Source organism: Cygnus olor, chromosome 1 (genome assembly GCF_009769625.2).
Source record: "Cygnus olor isolate bCygOlo1 chromosome 1, bCygOlo1.pri.v2, whole genome shotgun sequence".
Taxonomy (NCBI): domain Eukaryota; kingdom Metazoa; phylum Chordata; class Aves; order Anseriformes; family Anatidae; genus Cygnus; species Cygnus olor.
In genome coordinates this window covers 87,627,516-87,647,206 of record NC_049169.1, presented here as the reverse complement: position 1 = coordinate 87,647,206, position 19,691 = coordinate 87,627,516, and the positions used below count along the sequence as shown (strand labels likewise).

The 19,691-nt window shown below is 37.9% G+C and overlaps 1 protein-coding gene across 6 annotated transcripts in view; it reads left to right on the top strand.

The window, feature by feature from the left end:
• The first annotated feature begins 10,426 nt into the window (after window positions 1-10,426).
• The window catches only part of EPHA6 (EPH receptor A6), a 542,377-nt gene continuing 533,112 nt past the window's right edge, over window positions 10,427-19,691 (top strand). For 3 of the 6 annotated variants that reach the window (XM_040567925.1, XM_040567868.1, XM_040567886.1), the window contains exon 1: window positions 10,525-11,286. In XM_040567925.1, coding sequence (XP_040423859.1) covers window positions 11,184-11,286 — 103 coding nt within the window. In that variant the 5' untranslated portion in view covers window positions 10,525-11,183. Of the gene's footprint in view, window positions 11,287-19,691 lie in introns of all 6 variants that reach the window. The other 3 variants (XM_040567904.1, XM_040567914.1, XM_040567877.1) reach the window with 2 other exon arrangements.

The window sequence follows — 19,691 nt, the reverse complement described above, 5'->3', positions numbered from 1 at the left end:
TTAATAATTTATCCACAGTTCTTTCTGAAGCTCCTGTAAGTTACTCTTGGCTGTACAAGTCCCTCTAGTGGCATTTTATATGTAACAGATAACCAAAAAAATTTTCTCATTCTTTTTCCATATACTGTGTAAAATCTGTCAGATGAACAAGTAGAAAAACATTCTGTTTAAAACTCCTTTGATAGTCCCTGTGATAGTTCATTTTGTGTTCATGTTATCTGTACTATGAGTCCTTAGAAAATTAATTTATTTTCCTAAAAAATTGGCATTGTTATAACTAGCCATTCAGACTTAGAAAGCAGTATTTGGAGGAAGCTGCGTTAGATTGATTTTTTGGTTCTGAAGGATTCAGAAGTTAAGGACTCCTTTTTCACTTTTTTCTGGCTTTTGACAGTAAAATAATCCGAGGTATTTTTGTATTCTGCATTTTGAAAGTGCTCTTCCTGTGGAAAGTAGTTAGAAGTGACATAATTTTAAAAGCAGTGACAGTGACACAAATTTACTTCATCTTTCTCATCTCTATGAGAGCACCATTTAGCTTCATACTTCTTAGAAAAAAAAGTGTTAATTTCTGCCTACCATTTACTTTCAATACAACATCAAGTAAACATTTCAGAAGTATCAACAATTTACTTTGAAAAGATATTTTGGAGATACAGAATCAGATTAATGAAAGCATCTGTACCAAATATTTCAAATGCTTGCTCGAATAGTTGTGATGGACTATCACATGAACAAGTAGATTTGCTCTCTTCAAAAAACTCTTGTTTATTAGAAACAGCTCGTTGTATATTTATTTAATTGTCGTTTATTGCATTTCCAGTCATTATAACTCTCTTTCAGATTCTCGGATTAAGTAAAGATCACAGATCGAAAGATAATATGATTCATACTGTATAATGCAAAGTAATACTGTAAGATTTAAGCTGCTAATTCAGTGTTGCTAGGTTCCCATACCACCTACCCTTTATTATTGTAGTTTTCCTCTATTACATCAGCAATTGACTTTAACCAATATATTAGTTATGTGTATTTACAGAAATATTTTATTCTTTACAAAAATGATGGTGGTATCCAGGGTAACTGTTCTGAAGGTTTTGAGGGCATTATAATTTATTTTCTTTCTTATACTATGTAATAATCATTAATAAAGCTGATAAATATTTAAGCTGATCCAAGTGAATATATTTCAGGAATCAAAGTGGAATGTTTTCTGTTTTATCTGATGTAATTATTTTGTTTTACATAATCTTTTATAGATTAAATGCACAGCCTTACTGAAAAACTGTCAGTTTCCACAGATTTCAGTGGTCAGGATGGTCCCAATATAAGTCTCATTATGTGTTGTCGATTGGAGATAATAAGTATAGAATAAAATGTTGACAATACTTGTTCCTCGAAGCCTTTAAAGAAAATTGTTCGTTTACCCTGAGTTCCTCTAAGCCTGCATGGGACCTTTTTACACAGTCAATGCACATAGGTGTTTTTTATATAACTCACAGTAACATAGTAAATTATACTGTGAATTAAACCCTGGTGAATAGAAGCAACCATGCATCTAGAAAGTAGGTGTTAAAATCCTGTTCCACATTATTAGGAAACACTGCATGGATTAAGGAGAGGCGGCCAGCTGAAGGTCTGGCAGCAAAGAATCTTTACTAGTAAAGTCAGCTAGGAGTTCTTAAGAAATAATGGATTGTAGCAAAGAGAAAGCAACATATCTGTGTAGAGACAATCACATCAGCACCAAAGTTTCAAAGTTCAAAATAACCCCTCCCAGGGGTTACTGGCACAAAGTTACTCATCACACACACTTTGAGTTTTCATTTTTTATCATTATTATTATTTGACTTTTTGCTAAAAGAAATTTAAACCCTTTCCCACAAAGATTTTGCAATATATGTATTTTCTTCATTAATTTCTTCTTAGACCTATGACTTTAAAAACAACAAAAAAACTTTAGTAATTTTTCCCCCTCTGTAGTGATATATCGTAGAATAAATCTCACTTCTCTTGTGCAGAAATTAACAGCAGTGTAATAGCTTCCTTTTGTTATTTCTGCTATAGTTTGTCCAAACCTGTCACACTTGCCTAAAGAGATCTAATCAAGAATATATTACAACGGAAGGTGATATCTCATTTTTAACCAAGGTTTAAGCAAACCTCCTGTTTACGAAGGCTCCATTTTTGACCGTCTTTTTGATACGGTGGAAATTAAAACATGCAAAACTGCAGTCTGACACACTATATTGTACCACAGACTAGTTGTTAAGTTTGCATCAAATCAGAAAATGTGCAGATTTTTTTTCTCATTTACCAAAGTTTTAGATAAAATCATAATAGTTTTGCAAAATTTCAGAAGATCTTTTCCTTCTAATTTACCATCAGTAACATTCTCCAGGTTTCCTTAAAATTGTATATGATCAAGCAACGACAAAATATATTCAAAACCTTTATGCCCATAGGAGAAGAGTGGATTGTAATTAGAAGAGATATTTATAGGGAGACAGATAGGGAGACAGTCATTCGCAATCAGGACAAAGGGATGAGACTATTTTTAAAATTTGGTACCTATCATCACTACCACCTGTTATCTATAACTGACAACTCCTACCTACACAATCAGTGCAACTACCTGTGATTAACATTGATTTCAGTGGTTTTGATGTCACAGAAAAAGACTGTAGCAAAGGTCGGGACAGAACTGAGTCTGTCTTCCTGAAGGCTATGTTCTGACTCCTGCAACAAGTGATGTTGTAATACCTGGCTGTTTCACTCAGTTTTAGAGTCCTGAATGCTACTAATCCTGTGCATTGAAGGAAGAGTGATCAGGCATTAAGACATATTTTATACAACAAAATAAAAAATCTGCAGTAATTTATTCATAAGAAAAAAGTGATGTATCAAAAAGACACCTCAGATCTCAATTTTTAACAATTGGGTCCATGTCTTTTCAACTTTTTTTTTTTTTTAATAGAAATAAAATTTCCTGGGTTTTATAAATAAGGTTTGTTGGCACCTAACAGCTTTCTTTAACCAGTCTCTTAATTGTTTATCATAGCATTCGGATGCTTACCCTGCTACCCTAATTTCTTTACTTAAGAAGTTTAGGTCATTGTATTGTAAGGGAGAAAGACTAGCATAGAAGATAAATTTCATAGGTCTTATAGGGATTTTCAAGATATCATGGCTGTCCACTCAAAGCATGAAGCCTAAGAACTTGCCTTGAAGAGAACAGTCTAGCCCAGTCCCGCTTTCTGTGATTTGTTTCTAGACAGAGAACCTTCAGTCAGACTGAGTTTGAAGGGTAGATGGCTCTGGGAATATAGCTGTTTCTAGAGGTGTTGAAAAATGTCTGCTGATCATAATGACACAACCCAGCACCTAATGGTGTAAGTACATAGTTTATAAAAATGATAAGAGTGTAAAAAGTTGGGAATATCAAATATGAAATTTATGAAGGTAGCTAGACTTAGATGATGGCTTCCTATATAATAGTTAATACAAGTCTGCAATTTGTTACCCTTTTATCATGTCTTTAAAAGCTAAGCAATCATTGAATATTAATTTGCCAAATGTGTAGTTAGGATATATAGACTATCTGATTTCTTCACAAAACAGATAAATTTTTATGATAACTGAAATCGAGAGCAACCATTTGAACTTCAGTGTCTGGTCACATATTTGAAAAACTTAGCAGTTGTGCATACATATTTTTATATCCACGCACAGGCATACACGTATAAATATTTAATGCTAGGTCTGAAGGCATAATCCCATGTCTCATTAGAGTTACATGCAAAATTACCCTGGACATCTAAGTGCATTCTTCAAATATCAAATATATGAGTTGTCATTGCTGATGGCAAGGGACATGGTGTCCAAGCAAAATTGCACTTTTAGGGTTTCTGACACTAATAAATGCTAATTGTGTTTGAAGGTGTTAGATGTTTTGCGACTATTTTAAATAAATGAACTCTCTGACACATTGCTGTTTTGTGAAGTTCAATTAGTAGATTATGACTGCATTCCAAGATGTCTTTTTCATGTTTTAAGGTCAAAGTAAAGGTTGCCTGGGAGGTCTGAATTCTCTGAAGTGATTGTGAATGGCTACTTCCTGTATGCCAGTCTGAGTGTGTGCCAAGGACAGACATTTTTGGACTTGGAACAGTATACTTGAGGCTAACCCTTTTTCAAAACTAGTTAAAATATTTCACATGGAGTTTAAGTCTACGTGACAGCACCAGATTAGGTTTATGGTGGTATGAAGGACCATTGCACATAACTGAAACAATCTGACTCATCGTTTTCAGAAGTAGTTAAAGATTGTATCAGCTATGTTGACATAATTGCCACCCATGTCTCACATACAATAAAGTTACTACATCCTACTGCTAGTTTTCCATGGGAACGATTGCTTTCTCTTAGAGGAGATTGGCTCAACTTGGTGTGCAGAAAAGTATGTCACATCACACCAGTTGCTGAGATAATGAAGGCATGAATAGGAGTTACTGCTCAAAAAAAACATTAATCTCTGGTAATGATAAACATGTCTGCTCCAGTGCCTGAAGCGATTTCTACATTAAGCTGTAGTTCAGTAAGGGCAAAAATATATGTCTTTATAATAAGTCTGGTTGTTTACCTTTACTCTTACTTGTACTGAGCCAACCTCACTGTTTTCTCATTTTCATCTACGAGGCAACACTACCAAAAAGAGAAAAACAATCAGGAAGTTTCAAATCTTTAAGTTGATACAGTATTAGATCAAGTAAAACAGCATATAGCCACAGGGCTTGATTTCAGAAGCAATATATATTAAAGCATGTGAAATTTTCCATTTTTCTAAGGTATTATAGAACTCAAGTAGAGTATTTAGACACAGGCAGCTCCAATTTGCCCATAGCTAAAAGCATTCAAAAGCAAAACTCTGGTATGACCTCACTTTTGGTTTCACCATTTTCATGACTGTGGCATGAAATTTAAGTTCTTTCTCTTCATAAATGTGGAGGATACAAATTAAAAATTTTCTCTTTCAGAGCCGTAAGTATGCGTTTAGATTTTAGCGGTAATGTTTCAACAACAATTTGAAATTTAGATCCTTAAAACTGGGCATATAATCTGGTACCTGTAACCCAGAATGTTTATAGTATTAACATCATACATTCAGTAACGGTTATATTTACTATTACTTCTAATTGCTAAATAAATATTTCACTACTATCATTAATTGGTTCTAAATATTCTTAGGAAAACAAACAAACAAACAAACAAAAACTAAGAGACTTTATGTGCTGTCAGAGTGCAATGTAAGTCTTCTAACTTCCAGGAGATAAACTGCTCAGACACAGTCTTGAAGTATGCCCTCACTTAATCACTCTTGGTTATGTCAAAGGGACTATTTGGGTAGTGTGAATAGAATCTGATTCACTGTTTAGTAACTACACTTTTTTTCCAAAGCATTTTGTTCATGAATAAAACTCTTTTATCATTTTGAGACCCAACTCAGCTTTCAATTAAATCAGCTGGAATTGTTTAATCGACGGAGATGGATAAAGCCCTTATACAAAAGCTTACCTTTCTTGCACTCCCAAGCCCGACTAGTATATAATTCTGCTCTCTCTTGCATTTTAATTTGGATGCTCTGCTAAACCAGAGTCATACCTACATCTCTGACATGCCCTTGCCAATACTATGAGGAAAACTTCCGCTCCTCTGTTGTCAGTGAGGCCATGATAGTTATCTTTGTGGTCCAGACCATCAATTCTTCTGCTTAAGGTTCTTTAACTTAATTCGTTTTGCTGCCTTTATCTTGAATTCTGGAATCCCTTTGCCTTGCTGCAGCATGATTCCACTCACTAAATTCAAATATTGAAAATACTCACTGCCAAGCAATTTGTTATTCTTGAAAGAATTCCAGGGCAATTCTATTATTATTAGACTCCTACAAAATATAAACTCCTGAAATTGTATCCTTTGCTTTGCCTATTAATCCGAATACTTAGATTTACTTGTAGAAACTGCAAGTAAAAAAAACATGTGAATGAATTGGCCTGGATCACCCCCTTTACAATTTTTATATTTTGTTTATTTTATGAATTAATGTGGAAATGGAAAAGGAAATTCTGGAAATTGAGAAAGACTTGTCCTATAGACACAACTTCTGTAACTGTAAGGTATACATTTTGAAAAATATATAACATTTTATGATCTTGTACATCATATAATCCTATAATCCTAATTCAGTAGTTTTAGTGTAAAAATAATTTGAGGCAATTCAAAGCTTGTGCATGTAAAAAGATAGGGATGAAACTACTATACTACACGTTCTGTCAGTAATTTCCCTAAAACATTGTTCAGTATAATTGGTTCATTGTCACTTAATTAAATTGCACCTTCTTACACGGTGCAGAGCATTAGAATTAGTGTGCTCAGAAATAGGTCCATATTATATACAAGTCAACGGAAAAGAAAGAGGTAATGTAATAACATAACTTACATAATTAACTGGAAAGACTTTGCAAATGACTTTTCTGGACCCTGTGTGTACAGGAAATGTTGCTTGTAACAAACATTCCACAACACAGTATGTTTATGACTAAAGTATTGATGTTACTTCTGTACTTCAAAGAGTATTTTTAATGCCAGAATTCGAATACCTATTTAGCCTAGTTTAGTACAGTTATCTTTCTAACAGATTTCTCTGAATATACAGTTTTCTTTTTTGTTACAATCCCTTTCTCTTTTATTATCTTTTTCTGCATCAGTCATAATGAAGGAAATAATCCTGAAACTTTATGAACCTTCATTTTTTTTCCCTTGGTGTTGGGGAGGGTCACTTTTTGAACATAGAAAAGTGTCATAATCTGCAAATATTTCATGTGAATTGCTGCACATTTGCACATAAGCATAGCTGGGGAATACAGTAGTCAGAAGGAAAAGTATCAGGGCTCTAGTGTCAACCTGTCATTAAATTTACTAGAAAATTAAACATAGTAGTTAACTAAAGGGCCTACTCATTCAAACGAAAATTTTATGGTTCTAATTCTATAGAAACATGAATACCATGTATAACAAAATGGAGTTCACATTCAATTTTATGGGAAGTGTAATTTAGAACCCTGAGTAGGAGATATGCTACGAAAAGATTCATTTCTGGTTACACTGCCAAATTGGCAGTGACTTTTATTCATTAAAAAAGCTGTTGGCTCAGACTTTAAGGGATCAATATCACATTATATTTTTTTGCAGTTTACATGTTATAGTTTAGGTTAGGAAGTGTGAGTGTTACTCTTCTAAAACATTCGAAGGCAGGTGTTTTGGTCCAGATATTAGGGTAATTTTAAAATCACAGAATCCCATTGACTGCTGCATGGCAAATGCATTTTAAGTTTATTGTAAATCTGTTCTTTGTCAGTGTCTTAATTAAAATGGTTACTTTGATCACACTAAATCACATGCAGTTGTGAATGATGGCTCAAAGGACTAACACACAACACAACGCTCTATATTATGGGGAATTTTAATGAAAAAAGAGTAGCTTTGCTTTTTTTCCAGGAAGTCACAATTTGTTTTATTATAATTAACACAACTGTGGTACATTAAAGACAAATTATGTATACTTAGCTGCACAAACAAGAAAGGACAGCCAATTACGTGTAATTCTATGTCTATGTTGCACCATTTTTTGTTTTGGTTTGGTTTGGTTTGGTTTGTCTACTTTCAACAGAAATATGATCTCTCTATTTAAGAAAATAGCATTGAAAATAGAATGGGTATTTTTTCCTGTTCCCAGGACATACAAAATTATCTTTTAAGAATGGGAACATATGGATTTCCTTGCTTATAGAAAAGTATACTCTCTAGAAATCTGAGTATGAAGATATTCAAACCATGGTTCTTTTTCTTTGTTTCAGCTGGTACAGTTATGCACTAGCAATAAATTTATTGTTTTATGGTTTACAATACTAAGTGGCTCTAAATTTCAGGGGAAAAAAAAAAAAGTGTATACAAATAGGACTCTACTTTTTTATATATTTTTTGCTTTCCTCTGATACGTTTAGCATGTTTGCATGTCTGAAAGGTAAAAGCACAACAATTAAGATTTTAATTTGGATATCATAGTAATACGTAGTTATAAAAATTAATTTGTATATAAATGAATGAGAGGTGTTTTTTCAAAGTTGTTCCCCCAGAAATTCTGTAAGCAAGTAAATGTTGGTGAATGGACTCGTCAGAGAAAAAGCTCTCTTTTAGCTGTTTCCTAACTGCTTCCTAACTAGTTGTGAAGTTCAAGGTTATCAGGAGGCTAAACTATGCTTTGCATCTGAGGACGCAGAAAGATTTGTCTTTGTCCCTATGACATCTTTGCCTCCTTTTTGTATTCAGATATATTCTGAATTGGCACATAGAAGTGAAAGAAGTGGTAAACCAGACATTCTAAGCTGCTTTAAAAAATCTAATTTAACTTCATTAATGGCAAGTAAGGATAGATAACGTATAGTGTGCCCCCATGATGTTTATGCAGATATATATGGTGATGCAGACATGTACTTATGGAGAGTGGAGAGCATATGGAGAGTTCATATACACATATAAACATATATACTTGTGCGTTACTACCATAAAAGAGAAAAAACTCCCATTAAAAGCCCCAACCTGTGTCATATGATAACAGATGTGAGGAAAGGAATTTCAGTTTACTTCTGCTGTGTGAAGTTCACTTTTGCCTTAACACATGACAAGTCTTTTTCAGAGACTGGGGAAAAGCAGTTGTATTGTTTATGCATGAGGACCAAATGACCCATCTTAATTTGGGAGACTTTATATGTGATGTCATGCACTAATTTCTTCTGTCAGTCTGGTTGGAAAGCATCTTACTACTGAACTGAGAATTGGAGCAGATAAAGAATCTAAATTCTCACCCATTACCCCAAACTGCTAGCCCTGTAATGTCACTGTTACGTGCCTTTTGACCTTGTTATTTCTAAAGTAGAAGACTACCATGTGGACTGTAAAGTCTCATAATGAAATTCAGATGAAATGCTAAAAATTGAACTTTCTCCTTTTACCTCCACCATGAAACTAAGGCAAAATACTAATCACTATTTGGCTATATATAAATATTTCCTTAAGCTTTTCCTGTTAAACTTTCTTTTTGCATAAAATTTTCTTATAGGAGGTTGTTCAGCTAAATGTCAGAAAGACTGAAATATTGTAGGCCAACAGTAATCTGGAAAGATTCACCTCATAAAAATAAAATATATATTTCTGTGTTGGCTTTTTTTATTGAGCAACACCTTTGAAAATAACTGACGTAAGAGCTGATGCTTTTTTTTTTTTTTTTTTTGAATAAATTCTTTATTCTTGCATTACAAAGTAATTGTTTCAATATATAGCTTCTCTGAAAGTCTCTTTAGGCACTTCAGCAGGACCTTTGATATCCTCTGGTGTAGTATATTGTAGCTGTGTTACCCGTTGATTTGAATGGGATTGATGGACACTCGTAAGCCTTAGGAATCAGACAGCTTTTGTTCTCCCACATTTGGATTTAGACACCTGATTTTAGGAAGTTGCTTTCAGAAACGTGGATGTGAGTATGGATCTTCTTGTTGCTTTTTTCTTTCTGTCTTTGTACAAATCCAGAAACCGAAATGCTGCATGGATTAAAGAAAACAACCAACCAAAAGAAAAGCAACTAGACCCCCAATGGCCCAGACCCTGGGGTGCGCTGTACGTGCAGCACGTAGAGAACCCATCCCAAGTGTCTCTTCCCTGCTGGGAGTCCTGCACACCGGGCAGCAGGTGAGCAGCAGCAGGCAGCTCTGCTCGGGGCAGATACTCTCACCTAAGTCACCTGGGCCTCCTGTCTGAGTCAGCGTCCCCAGCACTATTATCTGAGTTTGGGGGAAAGAAGAAGAGAGTTAATATTGGGGGTGCAGCTGGGGGTGCCACCACACAGATGTGTGCTCCCTTGGGGCAGCTCCGAGAGGCAGCCTCCAGCCAGCCCGCGGCCGGGGGGTCTCCACTGTCTCCTGGGACCCCTGCACTCTGCAGGCCCCACTCGCAGACCCCCTCGGTGCCGAGGCCGGGCTGGGTTTTGGGTGCTTTTTTTTTTTTTTTTTTTTTTGCCTTGTCGACTAACCCCCTCTAGCGCCGAGCCGGCCGCATGCGACCCGTGAGCTGCCGGCAGCGGCGAGGCGAGGGGGCGCCTCCTCTCCTCTTCTCCCCTCACACACACACACACGCACAGGGCTCCCGCTCCCCTCAGGAGGGCGGCTGAGGAGGGGCCGCCGCCGCTCCAACGGCTCCCCCCAGCGCCGTTTGGCTGCCGGGGGGCCGCGCTGGCCTCCCGGGGACCCGGCAGCCGCCGGGCCGGGCCGGGCCGGGCCGGGCTGCGCCAGGCTGGGCGCAGCGGGGCCGCCCCGCCATCGCTCGGCGGGCGGCGGGGGAGCAGTGGCGCCCCAAAAACCGCGGCGAGGCGCAGCGGGAGAGAGCGGCGGAGCCGCCCCGCTCTCTGATCGCCCCTCCGCCAAGGCAGCCGGAGACGGGGGGAGAGAGGCGCAGAGGGAGCCGGGGCACGGCGGCGGAGCGGCCGGGGATGCCGCCGCGCAACTTGCGCTGATGCCCCGGGGAGCGTGAGGAGGCGGCCGGCCCCTCTGCTCTGCTCTCCTCTCCTCTCCCCTCCCCGCCCCCGGCGGCGTGGCAGGACCCTCCGCCATGGCAAACTGAAGCCCCTCGGCGCTGCGTCCGGCCGGGGATGCGGGGCCCCGCGCGGCGGGGACGGCGGAGGGGGCAGCCGAGGACGGAGCCGCCAAGGACGGAGCCGCCGAGGACGGAGCCGCCGAAGGAGCCTCTGCGGGGCTGAGGGCGCCGGGAGGAGCGGTGCGCGACCCCCGCCGCCGCCGCTGCCTCGAAGTTGCCGGGGCTCGCTCTCTCCCTGCCGCCGGGGCTCTCCCGGTTACCGGAGCTCTCCCGGCGCCGCCGCTCCCCTCGGCAGGGCGGCACGGGGGCTGCCGGCACCGCCGCCCGCCGCCGTGCCCCGGGACCTCGCCGGTGGATGCGCCGGAGCCAGGCGGGGCGGCGGGCGGTCGGGGCCCCCCCCCGGCGTCCCCCGCTGGCCTGAAGGAGGACGGGGAGGGAGCCTCGGCGGGCCGAGGACGAGGGGAGCCCGGCGGGGACCAGCCATGGGGTGTCCTGAGGCGAGGGGGCTGCTCTGGAGACTCGGCCTCTTCCTCCCCCTGCTGACTGCGCGCTCCGCCGACGGCGGCCACGGAGCTGCCAACCAAGGTGAGTGGCGCCGGGGGGCCCGCGGACAACTTCCCGACGGGGGCGGCGGGACGGAGGGGTCTTCCCGGAGGGAAGCGGGGGACTCTGCCACTCCGGGGGGCTCCGCCGAACCCGCGGGGGGCTCCGGCCGAGCGGCTCAGCTTGCCCCGGCCGCGAAGTTTCCTCCCGCTGACAGGGAGCGGTAGCGTTTGTAGACGTGAAATGGGGTTTTTTAGGGTCCGCGCGACTCCTGCCGGGAGCGAAGCGCCCTCCGAGCGGGTTTGGGGGAGCTTAACGCCCGTTAAAGGAGGTTGCGGCTCGTCCACTGCTCAGGGATGCGTGGCTGCCCTCAGCACCTCAGCTCTACGGGCTGCCGTCCGACGGCCCGAAAAAATCCCCTGTAAAGTCTTTGGCACAGGTGTATGCTCCTCAGGTACTCCCGAAGACGGGAGTTTAATTGCCCAGGTTGTCACGTTGCTTGTGTTGAAGGAAAACGCCCGTGGCTTAAAAAATGAATCACCCTACTTAGAGAAGTAAAAATAAGGCTGCATAGCACATTCAGACGGTATCAAATTTTGTTAGATAGAACCAGGAAAAAAAAAAAGAACACACAATAACTGATCGTGAAACATCCTGTTATACGTTCTGAACATCTGGATAGAGAGAGCAGAGTGTTTCCTTAACTGCTTATTTAATGCACATCTCTGCTTAGTTGTGGAGAATGTAGGATGCATCTCTTCCTAAATTCAGTCTTTCCTTTTTCTTTTTTTTTCTTTTTTTTTGTACAATTTAGCTTTCCTGATATAGGGTTTTAGTCTGATGTGAGTGAAAATACGGGAGCTGAAGGGCAGCTCTAAACGTTGCTTCTGGCAAAAATTATTGTACCTGTTACTGTTGAAAAGAGTGCTGAAAATGACTATTGTGGAAAGTAATGAGAAACCAAACTGGTTTTAGTTGTGAAGCAGTACCAAATGTGTAGCTCGTATATTTTCACACTTCTGCTTTACGGTCCATTTTCAGTGTCCATTGTACGTACATGGGTAACAGTAAAAAGAGAGAATAAAATATCAGGAAAGCAGGAAAATGTGATAGTTCGGCTAAAAATACCTTGAAGAATCAGAGTCAGACGTGGCAGGGACATTCCAAGTGATATTATTCCTTTGCCTCTTCTGTACTGAATGTGATGTATAATTTCAGCTTGCAGTTGGATAACATATAGCCAGATCAGTGCTGTGTTACAGTTTGCCCTTACTCGTGTCTTAGAAGACATCAGATTTTCACAGCAGCACAACACAGTTTTCCTTTTATGTCCCTCTCATTAATGCATGCTAATGCCTGCTACGTTACTGCAAGGCCTAACAAGACACATAAATGCTGTCCAAAAAAATCTATTCATGTGTGTTATAGAATAACCATGACACATTCTATGCATCAAAGGTAAAGAATTCATATTAAGTAGCGCAAGTTAGATTAGGGCATTTTAAAGTAAGTTTCTAAACTAGTATCTGATATTCCTGGGATTAAATTAGTGATAAATAATGTTTCAAAAACTAGTTAAAAATGGGGAAAAGTTACCAAAAGAGCTTAGCCCAAAGAAAAGGCTTTCAAGGATAAAGTGTGTTTTTTGTTTTTGTTTTTGATGTTGACATAACTTTTCTCAACATGTTTGGGTAATGAGGTATTGGCTGCATATAGTGCTGATGAATTTCTCAACTTCTGAGTTAACTTCTCTTTCTGCACTTCGATACAAAACTCCTAATAAAAGGAGGAACTTCTAATATATTTGGTATTGCCAGTGTACCATGGAAATCAAATGATTAATCTAACTCATCCAAACACATGTGAAATTAAAATTTACTGAATTAATACAGGTGATTCAGAACACCCACACCACCTGAATAATAAAATGCTAGCCAAAAAAGTCTACTTTTAATGATGATTTTCTCTAAAAACAGGAATTGAATAAAAGAAAATGAGTACAATTAAGCAGTTACATATTGTGTAAACACTTAAACGGATAGGTTTAAAGTACTAGTTACTTATGTTTGGAATCCCAGCTACATTTTTTTTTTTTTAGATCTCGTGTAGTTAGCTGAAAAAAAAATCTCTTATTTTCGTAAGGTGATATTTCAGAGTATACATCTTGGAAGCATGGTTGCAATACTTGTTGGTTTTTCATTAATTATCATAATAATTATAACTTAGCTTTACTGTCTAAAATATTTGGTCTTCTATTTTGTATTTACAAGCATATCAGCATTAATGCAAACTTGCAAAGGAATGTTTTTATTGGGTTGTTTGATTGGGGAAAAATGTGGAAGGGGAATACATTTATTAATCCAGCTTGGTCACCAGAGAGCCCTTCCTCTTCATCCTTAATGGTGAATTTTCTGTTATTAAAGAGGGATTTTCAGAGAATTAATATACTCCAGTCTTATAAATTACTGTTATTATGTTGGGATTTATCTTTTTGTTTGCTTTCCTCAAGCAGAAGGATATTTTTATATAGTTCCAAGACTCTTAGGCTGTAAAAAGACTCTTCACGCTGTAAATCAATGCATGGTGCCTTACAGTATCTGTAGCAAGGCAGACAGAAACAATACTATTGACAGAGAAGTGAACTTACTCTTTCAACCTAATGGAGTGGTAAGTTCAAAAACAAGTTGTGACCGTGCCAAGATGTAGATTTTACAGCTAAGAAAAACCCTGTAGGTAGGCAAGGCCATGAAGCTGCGTAGGACATGTATCGCTGCGGTCTGAAATTGAATTGCTTGAAATATAAGCCTCAGTTAATAGTGTAGGTTGAGTGCTTGCACATTCATCTAAATTTTAGTTAGTTGACCATGACATCTAGTTACAAATAAGTTGCGTTATTGTACAAGATTTCACCCTGTGTTGTAGGTTTGTTTTCTGGTTGCCAAAACACATTGAATTGAGCAACTACTCTCAATCCTAAAGATGCAGATAAGAGCATCTACACCGTGAACATTGTATAAAACATGAGTTTTTGAGATAGAGGTAGCATCAGTTAATGGTTTAACAGTATCCAGCACTAAGCATGCATGTATGTTTCCACGTACACATAAACCAGAAAGGATTTTTATACACTGGCTTCTTGCAAACTGTACCTGCTATTATCTGTCACCAGACCATCAATTTCTGAAGTAAACTGTAAGACTTGCAGAGTTCATCATGTTTCATGGCTATCAGTGAACTGTAAAAGGAAGTTGTGTGCTTTCTCAGTTACCAGGTGTCACTATATCTTCCTAGGCTTATGTTAGTTTTTTGTTTGTTTGTTTTTGTGCTTCCTTCTGAAAGGCATACATATTTATTTTCTTCATCCTACAAAAAAAAAAAAAAAAGGTATGAAATAATGTCAAGTGCCATTTTGAAAATTCATATAGCCTCTATTTTCACAATGATTATGCTTGATGTAAATTGGGTAGCTCAAAGTACGTAAATAAAACCTTTTGATTCTCATATTAAATCTGAGACAGATTACTAATGACCTTGAGTTCTTCATCAGTTCAAAGATGTTGTCTTGTATTTATTCAGATATTTATTTTTACATAAGAGCAATCTGTCACAGATCAGTGGTCTTTCTTAATACAGCATTCCGAATTTTCCTGTCATAATAAGGAGACCAGGACTGAGTGTAGAGGCTGAACTTCCCTCTAAAGACATGGAATCATAGAATAGAATCATAAAATGTTTTACTCCTAGAGGATCTCTCTTGCATTGAGAAATGTAGGTACTAAGAAGAAGGCTGTGCTGACACTTGTGTTGTACTCATCCTGTTGGATTCTGCTATTCAGTTGTCCAGCTGGTATTTGTGAACATTTATATCCTTAGATGAAAATGAGAAAATTAAATAAAACCATTGCAGTAAAAATGTTATTCTCTTTTACATCTGTAGAGAAAGTGATGAGCAGAATCATATTCTTGCCTCAAGCTGTTCAGAATTTTTTTAAAAAATATTTCTACCCATTTATCTTACAACCCTATAGACTTCATTGGTAAGGATGACTTTGGAACCTCTACAGGTGTAGAGATGCATGAAACAACTTTTTATCCAAGAGCCTAGATTTGAGTGCCATAAATATCTGAGATGAACAGGTTGGATGTTGATGCTTCATGATATAGTCCTGGTTTTGTATTTGGCAATGCTGAGTGCTGTTTGGATATTTTGTTGTTTTGTTCTGGACAAATGAGAATGATTGGTATGGAAATGTTTAAAAAAAAAAAAACAACAACGTATAGCTTAACCACCTATAAGTTAAGACCTTATTTCTTCTGTAGTTCTGTTCTTCTGTGGTTCTCATGCAATTTGGGGTGTGAAAACACCTCAGAGGAACTAAAGTATTTTTAGAAGTATAGAACTTGGCCCTGTTGAGAAAGAAGGCAAGTCAAAAATTAAGCTAAATGGTAGAGGAATTATGGAAGTATAAACTGAAGAGAACAGTTGACAGCGAGCAGTGTTTTCTCCATCTCTCATGATTTATTCAGAGAGATCATGTTTTCAGTTTCACCTGGCATCTTGCTTTTGTTGGGAAACAAGGCTGCACAGTTCCTAGATGTCACCCGGACCCAAGCACAGGACTGGTGACTGTCCCGTGTGTCTCCTGTTCTGGGTTGCTTTTCAAAGGTTCTGCTGCTGGCTTTTCTCAAACTGGGCTTCAGAATTGGATTAGATATATCTGGGGTTTGATCCGGAACAACCACTCTTATCCTCCTATGAATTACAGTTAGTGTTTCAACATAAACCATTTTTTTTGGCAAATCAAATAGTTAACAAATGAAAGAAGGAAGGAGTGTGCAAGAAATTCAGTCCTATGGAAACTATGGAAAGCTCCTCTGGGTTTCCAGATACATATTTTAGATCTAAATAATTAGATCTAACTCTGTCTGAGGGCCCATTTGGGTATCTGATGTTAGACTTTTCAACTGTGAATTTTAGAGAAGTCAGTTCAGCAGATGGGTTGTTAGTAAGATGTACAGTAAGTAAATATTCAATTTGTTAGCTAAACTTTGTAAAATTAAAAGCCTAACTTGATTAAAATCTTTAACTAATCAAATACATTTAGAAACTAGTACACGTGCAATATGAGAAGCATTGTATTGTTCTTGTATGCCAATATGGCATTGCTTTGTTAGGATATTTTCTTATTGCAGCTGGATGTGTAAAATGGAATGTCTCCATTGGGATCACTGAGTTACTCTACCCTGACATTGACATAAAGAAGAGGCCAGTCTTTTGTTTGTCGTGCCCATTAACACACTGAACTTTGGGACACAGAGGTAGAACGGTAAACAGTATGGGAGTAAAGGAGTAGGGAAGGAAATTGTTTATCCAAAATCTATCCTGACATCAGGAAACAATGTATCTCGCAGAAGTTGTCAAGGAAAGATATCAGTTGTGAACAATGCATCTTCCTTGAATTTTGAACTTGTAAATGATACACCAATCTTTACGGTCAGGTGTTAGAACTGAGAATTTCTACTGAAAAGAAGATTTCTCTCGCATGATAAAAGTATGAAATTGTTTGCAGGATTTCTTTCTCAGTAATGGTCTATAAAAATTCACTTTTTCATAAAGTTAAATAAGTTATTTCCAAGACTTTTCTTGTAGATTGCTTTTTAATTCTCGAATGCCACTTTCTTATAATTTTTGCTTTAGTGAACTTACATTGTGGCAACTTGTGTAAAATTCTGGATTTTTCTAGTAATGTTTGTTTCTATTTTTGTAATAGATTTGTATAAGCTTTTAATAACCTAAAGACCTTTTTCTTTTTTTTTTTACTTTATTTGTAAATACTTCTTTTCATTTCTATACTTATCCTTCAAAGTAATTGTCAGTCCATCTTCTGTTGTAATGGTTCCAGAATATTTCCAGACCATATAAAAGCCTGTAACCTTTAACGCTGAAATTATCCTTAGCTCATTCATTTCTCTTCAAACCCCTCTAGTTAAAGTCTATCACTTATTCTGCCAACCCTTACACTGGTTTGAAGGTTGCATCTTGTAACACCACCTTTTTTGTGTGTGCATGCATGTATGTGTAGGTAAACTATTGTACTTTCACGTGTCTTAGAATAAGTCAGTTTAAAAAGTAGGCATTAAAGAAAAGTCTCTTCAATTAATCCAGCGTCCATTTTTAACGCAAGTACTAATTTTACTCTGTGTTAGAGAACACAGCTTGAAGGCCACACTTAGCTTTAAATCAAGTGTGTATTTTACATGGATATCGGATGCTTGCTCATCAGACGTTAAAAAAAAAATCCAAGTCAATATGAAAATTTTACTTAATTGTCTCACCCACAACATAACACGTCTGCATTTCCAGCACTTACTGTCTGAGATCTCTGCATTTGGACTAAATTCTATCCTTCTGTAAGAAAATGTAGAAATACTGAATACCTTGATAATGGCCATGATTTACTCATTAGAGATTTATTATTTTTAATCCATGCAGGTGTTTTTATGATGTTTTAGATACTTATATATATATTCAAAAAAAAACACCCAAGCAATGAATGGGTGTTTTTCCTCCCGGTGATACTGTACAAATAATTTCCTTCTCTTTAAACAATTGTTCTACAGTATTTCATAGTATGCCTCAATCCGCTCATAACTAGCGGATACCATAACTTTGTTTTATGTGTTTTTTAATCTTCTAAACATGTAAAGCCCTAATAATTGTTATGGCATTTAAAGGAATTATTTATTTATATATCTATATTATCTTTAAAATCAGGCTAATTAAAAAAAAAAAAGCTATAATATCTTGATGTTTATTTTGGTAGTCTATTAGGGTCAGTTCTGTAAAATATAAAAACAGTTATTTTATGAGGAAATTTTATCTAGATTAAAAATATTTTTTCCTTTCTATAGAATAGTCTTATTTTAAAAGTATTTTGTCTATAGATATTAAAAGGTGAAATTCATATTTAACAATTCTGAAGCCTTGATTCAAAATCATAGTAACATTCAATTTTTACAGAATAATAATGATATAACACAATGTAGAATACATTGAACATATACATTGTGCTTGAACATCAAGCACAGGCTTGAAACACGGTGAATCAAAGCAAAGATGCTTTAGATCTGAATGTTTTTCCTGTTCTCTTAAAATCTGTAAAGAATAGTATGCTACAAAATTTATTTTTAAATGATCCCGAAGTCACAAGTTGACTGTAGTGGGCTCACTAACTGCAGTAGTCAAACAACATGCATTAAGGTTTCTCACTAGAAATTTTATCTAATTTCTTCTGACTGTATTTACCAAATTCCTTAATTCCCTAATTCATTTGGTAATAGCTGAACGTTCAGTATCTGAACAAATTTCAATTCAGCTGGTTACTTTAATATCTCTGATTATAAGCAGACACTTTGTGAACAACAGATATTTGGCCAAGTTCAATAATGGTTTTTTATTTGTACATTTGACAGTTAAGTATTAAAGTAATATCTGTCGGGTTTCCTTTTCTCATATTTCCCTGCTCCTTCCGCTTCGTGGATGTACTGAATTAAGAAAAGTAAGAAATGAATTAAGAAAGGAAAAAGATCATTAGTTTCTAGCAGATATTTCTGCTTTTCTTTCAGTCAGAAAACCGGGCTCTATGGTGGTCTGGGAAGGATTCTGCTTAAAGTCAGTAAAGAAACAAGAATTTAAACGTGTAATACTCTTTATTTGAATAACAATTCTTGGTCTGTGTTTAGGTAGATTTATTAGAGGCTGATAGAGTTGTTTTTTTCCCCTTCAGAGAAGTGGTTTTATTAATTCTGAGTTGACTGAATTCCAGACAGTCTTTGAAGGTGTCTACTGTTTGCTGACAGGTTCTCCAAGAAGAGTAATACCAGATTAATGAGGACTAGATACACAGCTGCTCCTCATAGGTCAGTGCAGCTCTCTATTGGATAGCGCAGGTAAAGCTTATGTTAAAAGCACTAACATAAGCAAAGCGATCCAGAGTGAACGTTTTAATATAGAATTGCATTAACTGCATTTGTGATACAGCATTTCCTCATTCCAGCAGGTTTTTGCAATTGTAGAAGTTTTAGCCTAGCATAAAATCAGTGCTGTGTCACTTCTGTAAGAAAGATGGGCAGCAGGCACCATCTGTAACAAACTACTGTGAAGGTACATACAGAGAATGAGGACATAGTTAAAGGTGTATTTACTGGGAGTTCTACTGTCTCAATCCATTTAATGGCTTCTGCACCTAGGACAAAAGGGGAAAGGTCACATATAGCAAACAGTATCATTGATGCATGTAATGAGTGATTTGTCTTGGCTGGGGACCCTTGGTTAGAGTGCACTTGCTGCTGCGATTTGTATTCTCTGGCTGCTGGTTGCTTTTCAGTTTAAAATAAAGGAATAAAAGAGCAAATTAGAAAGCATTCTGTAAAATAATGCACGAGCA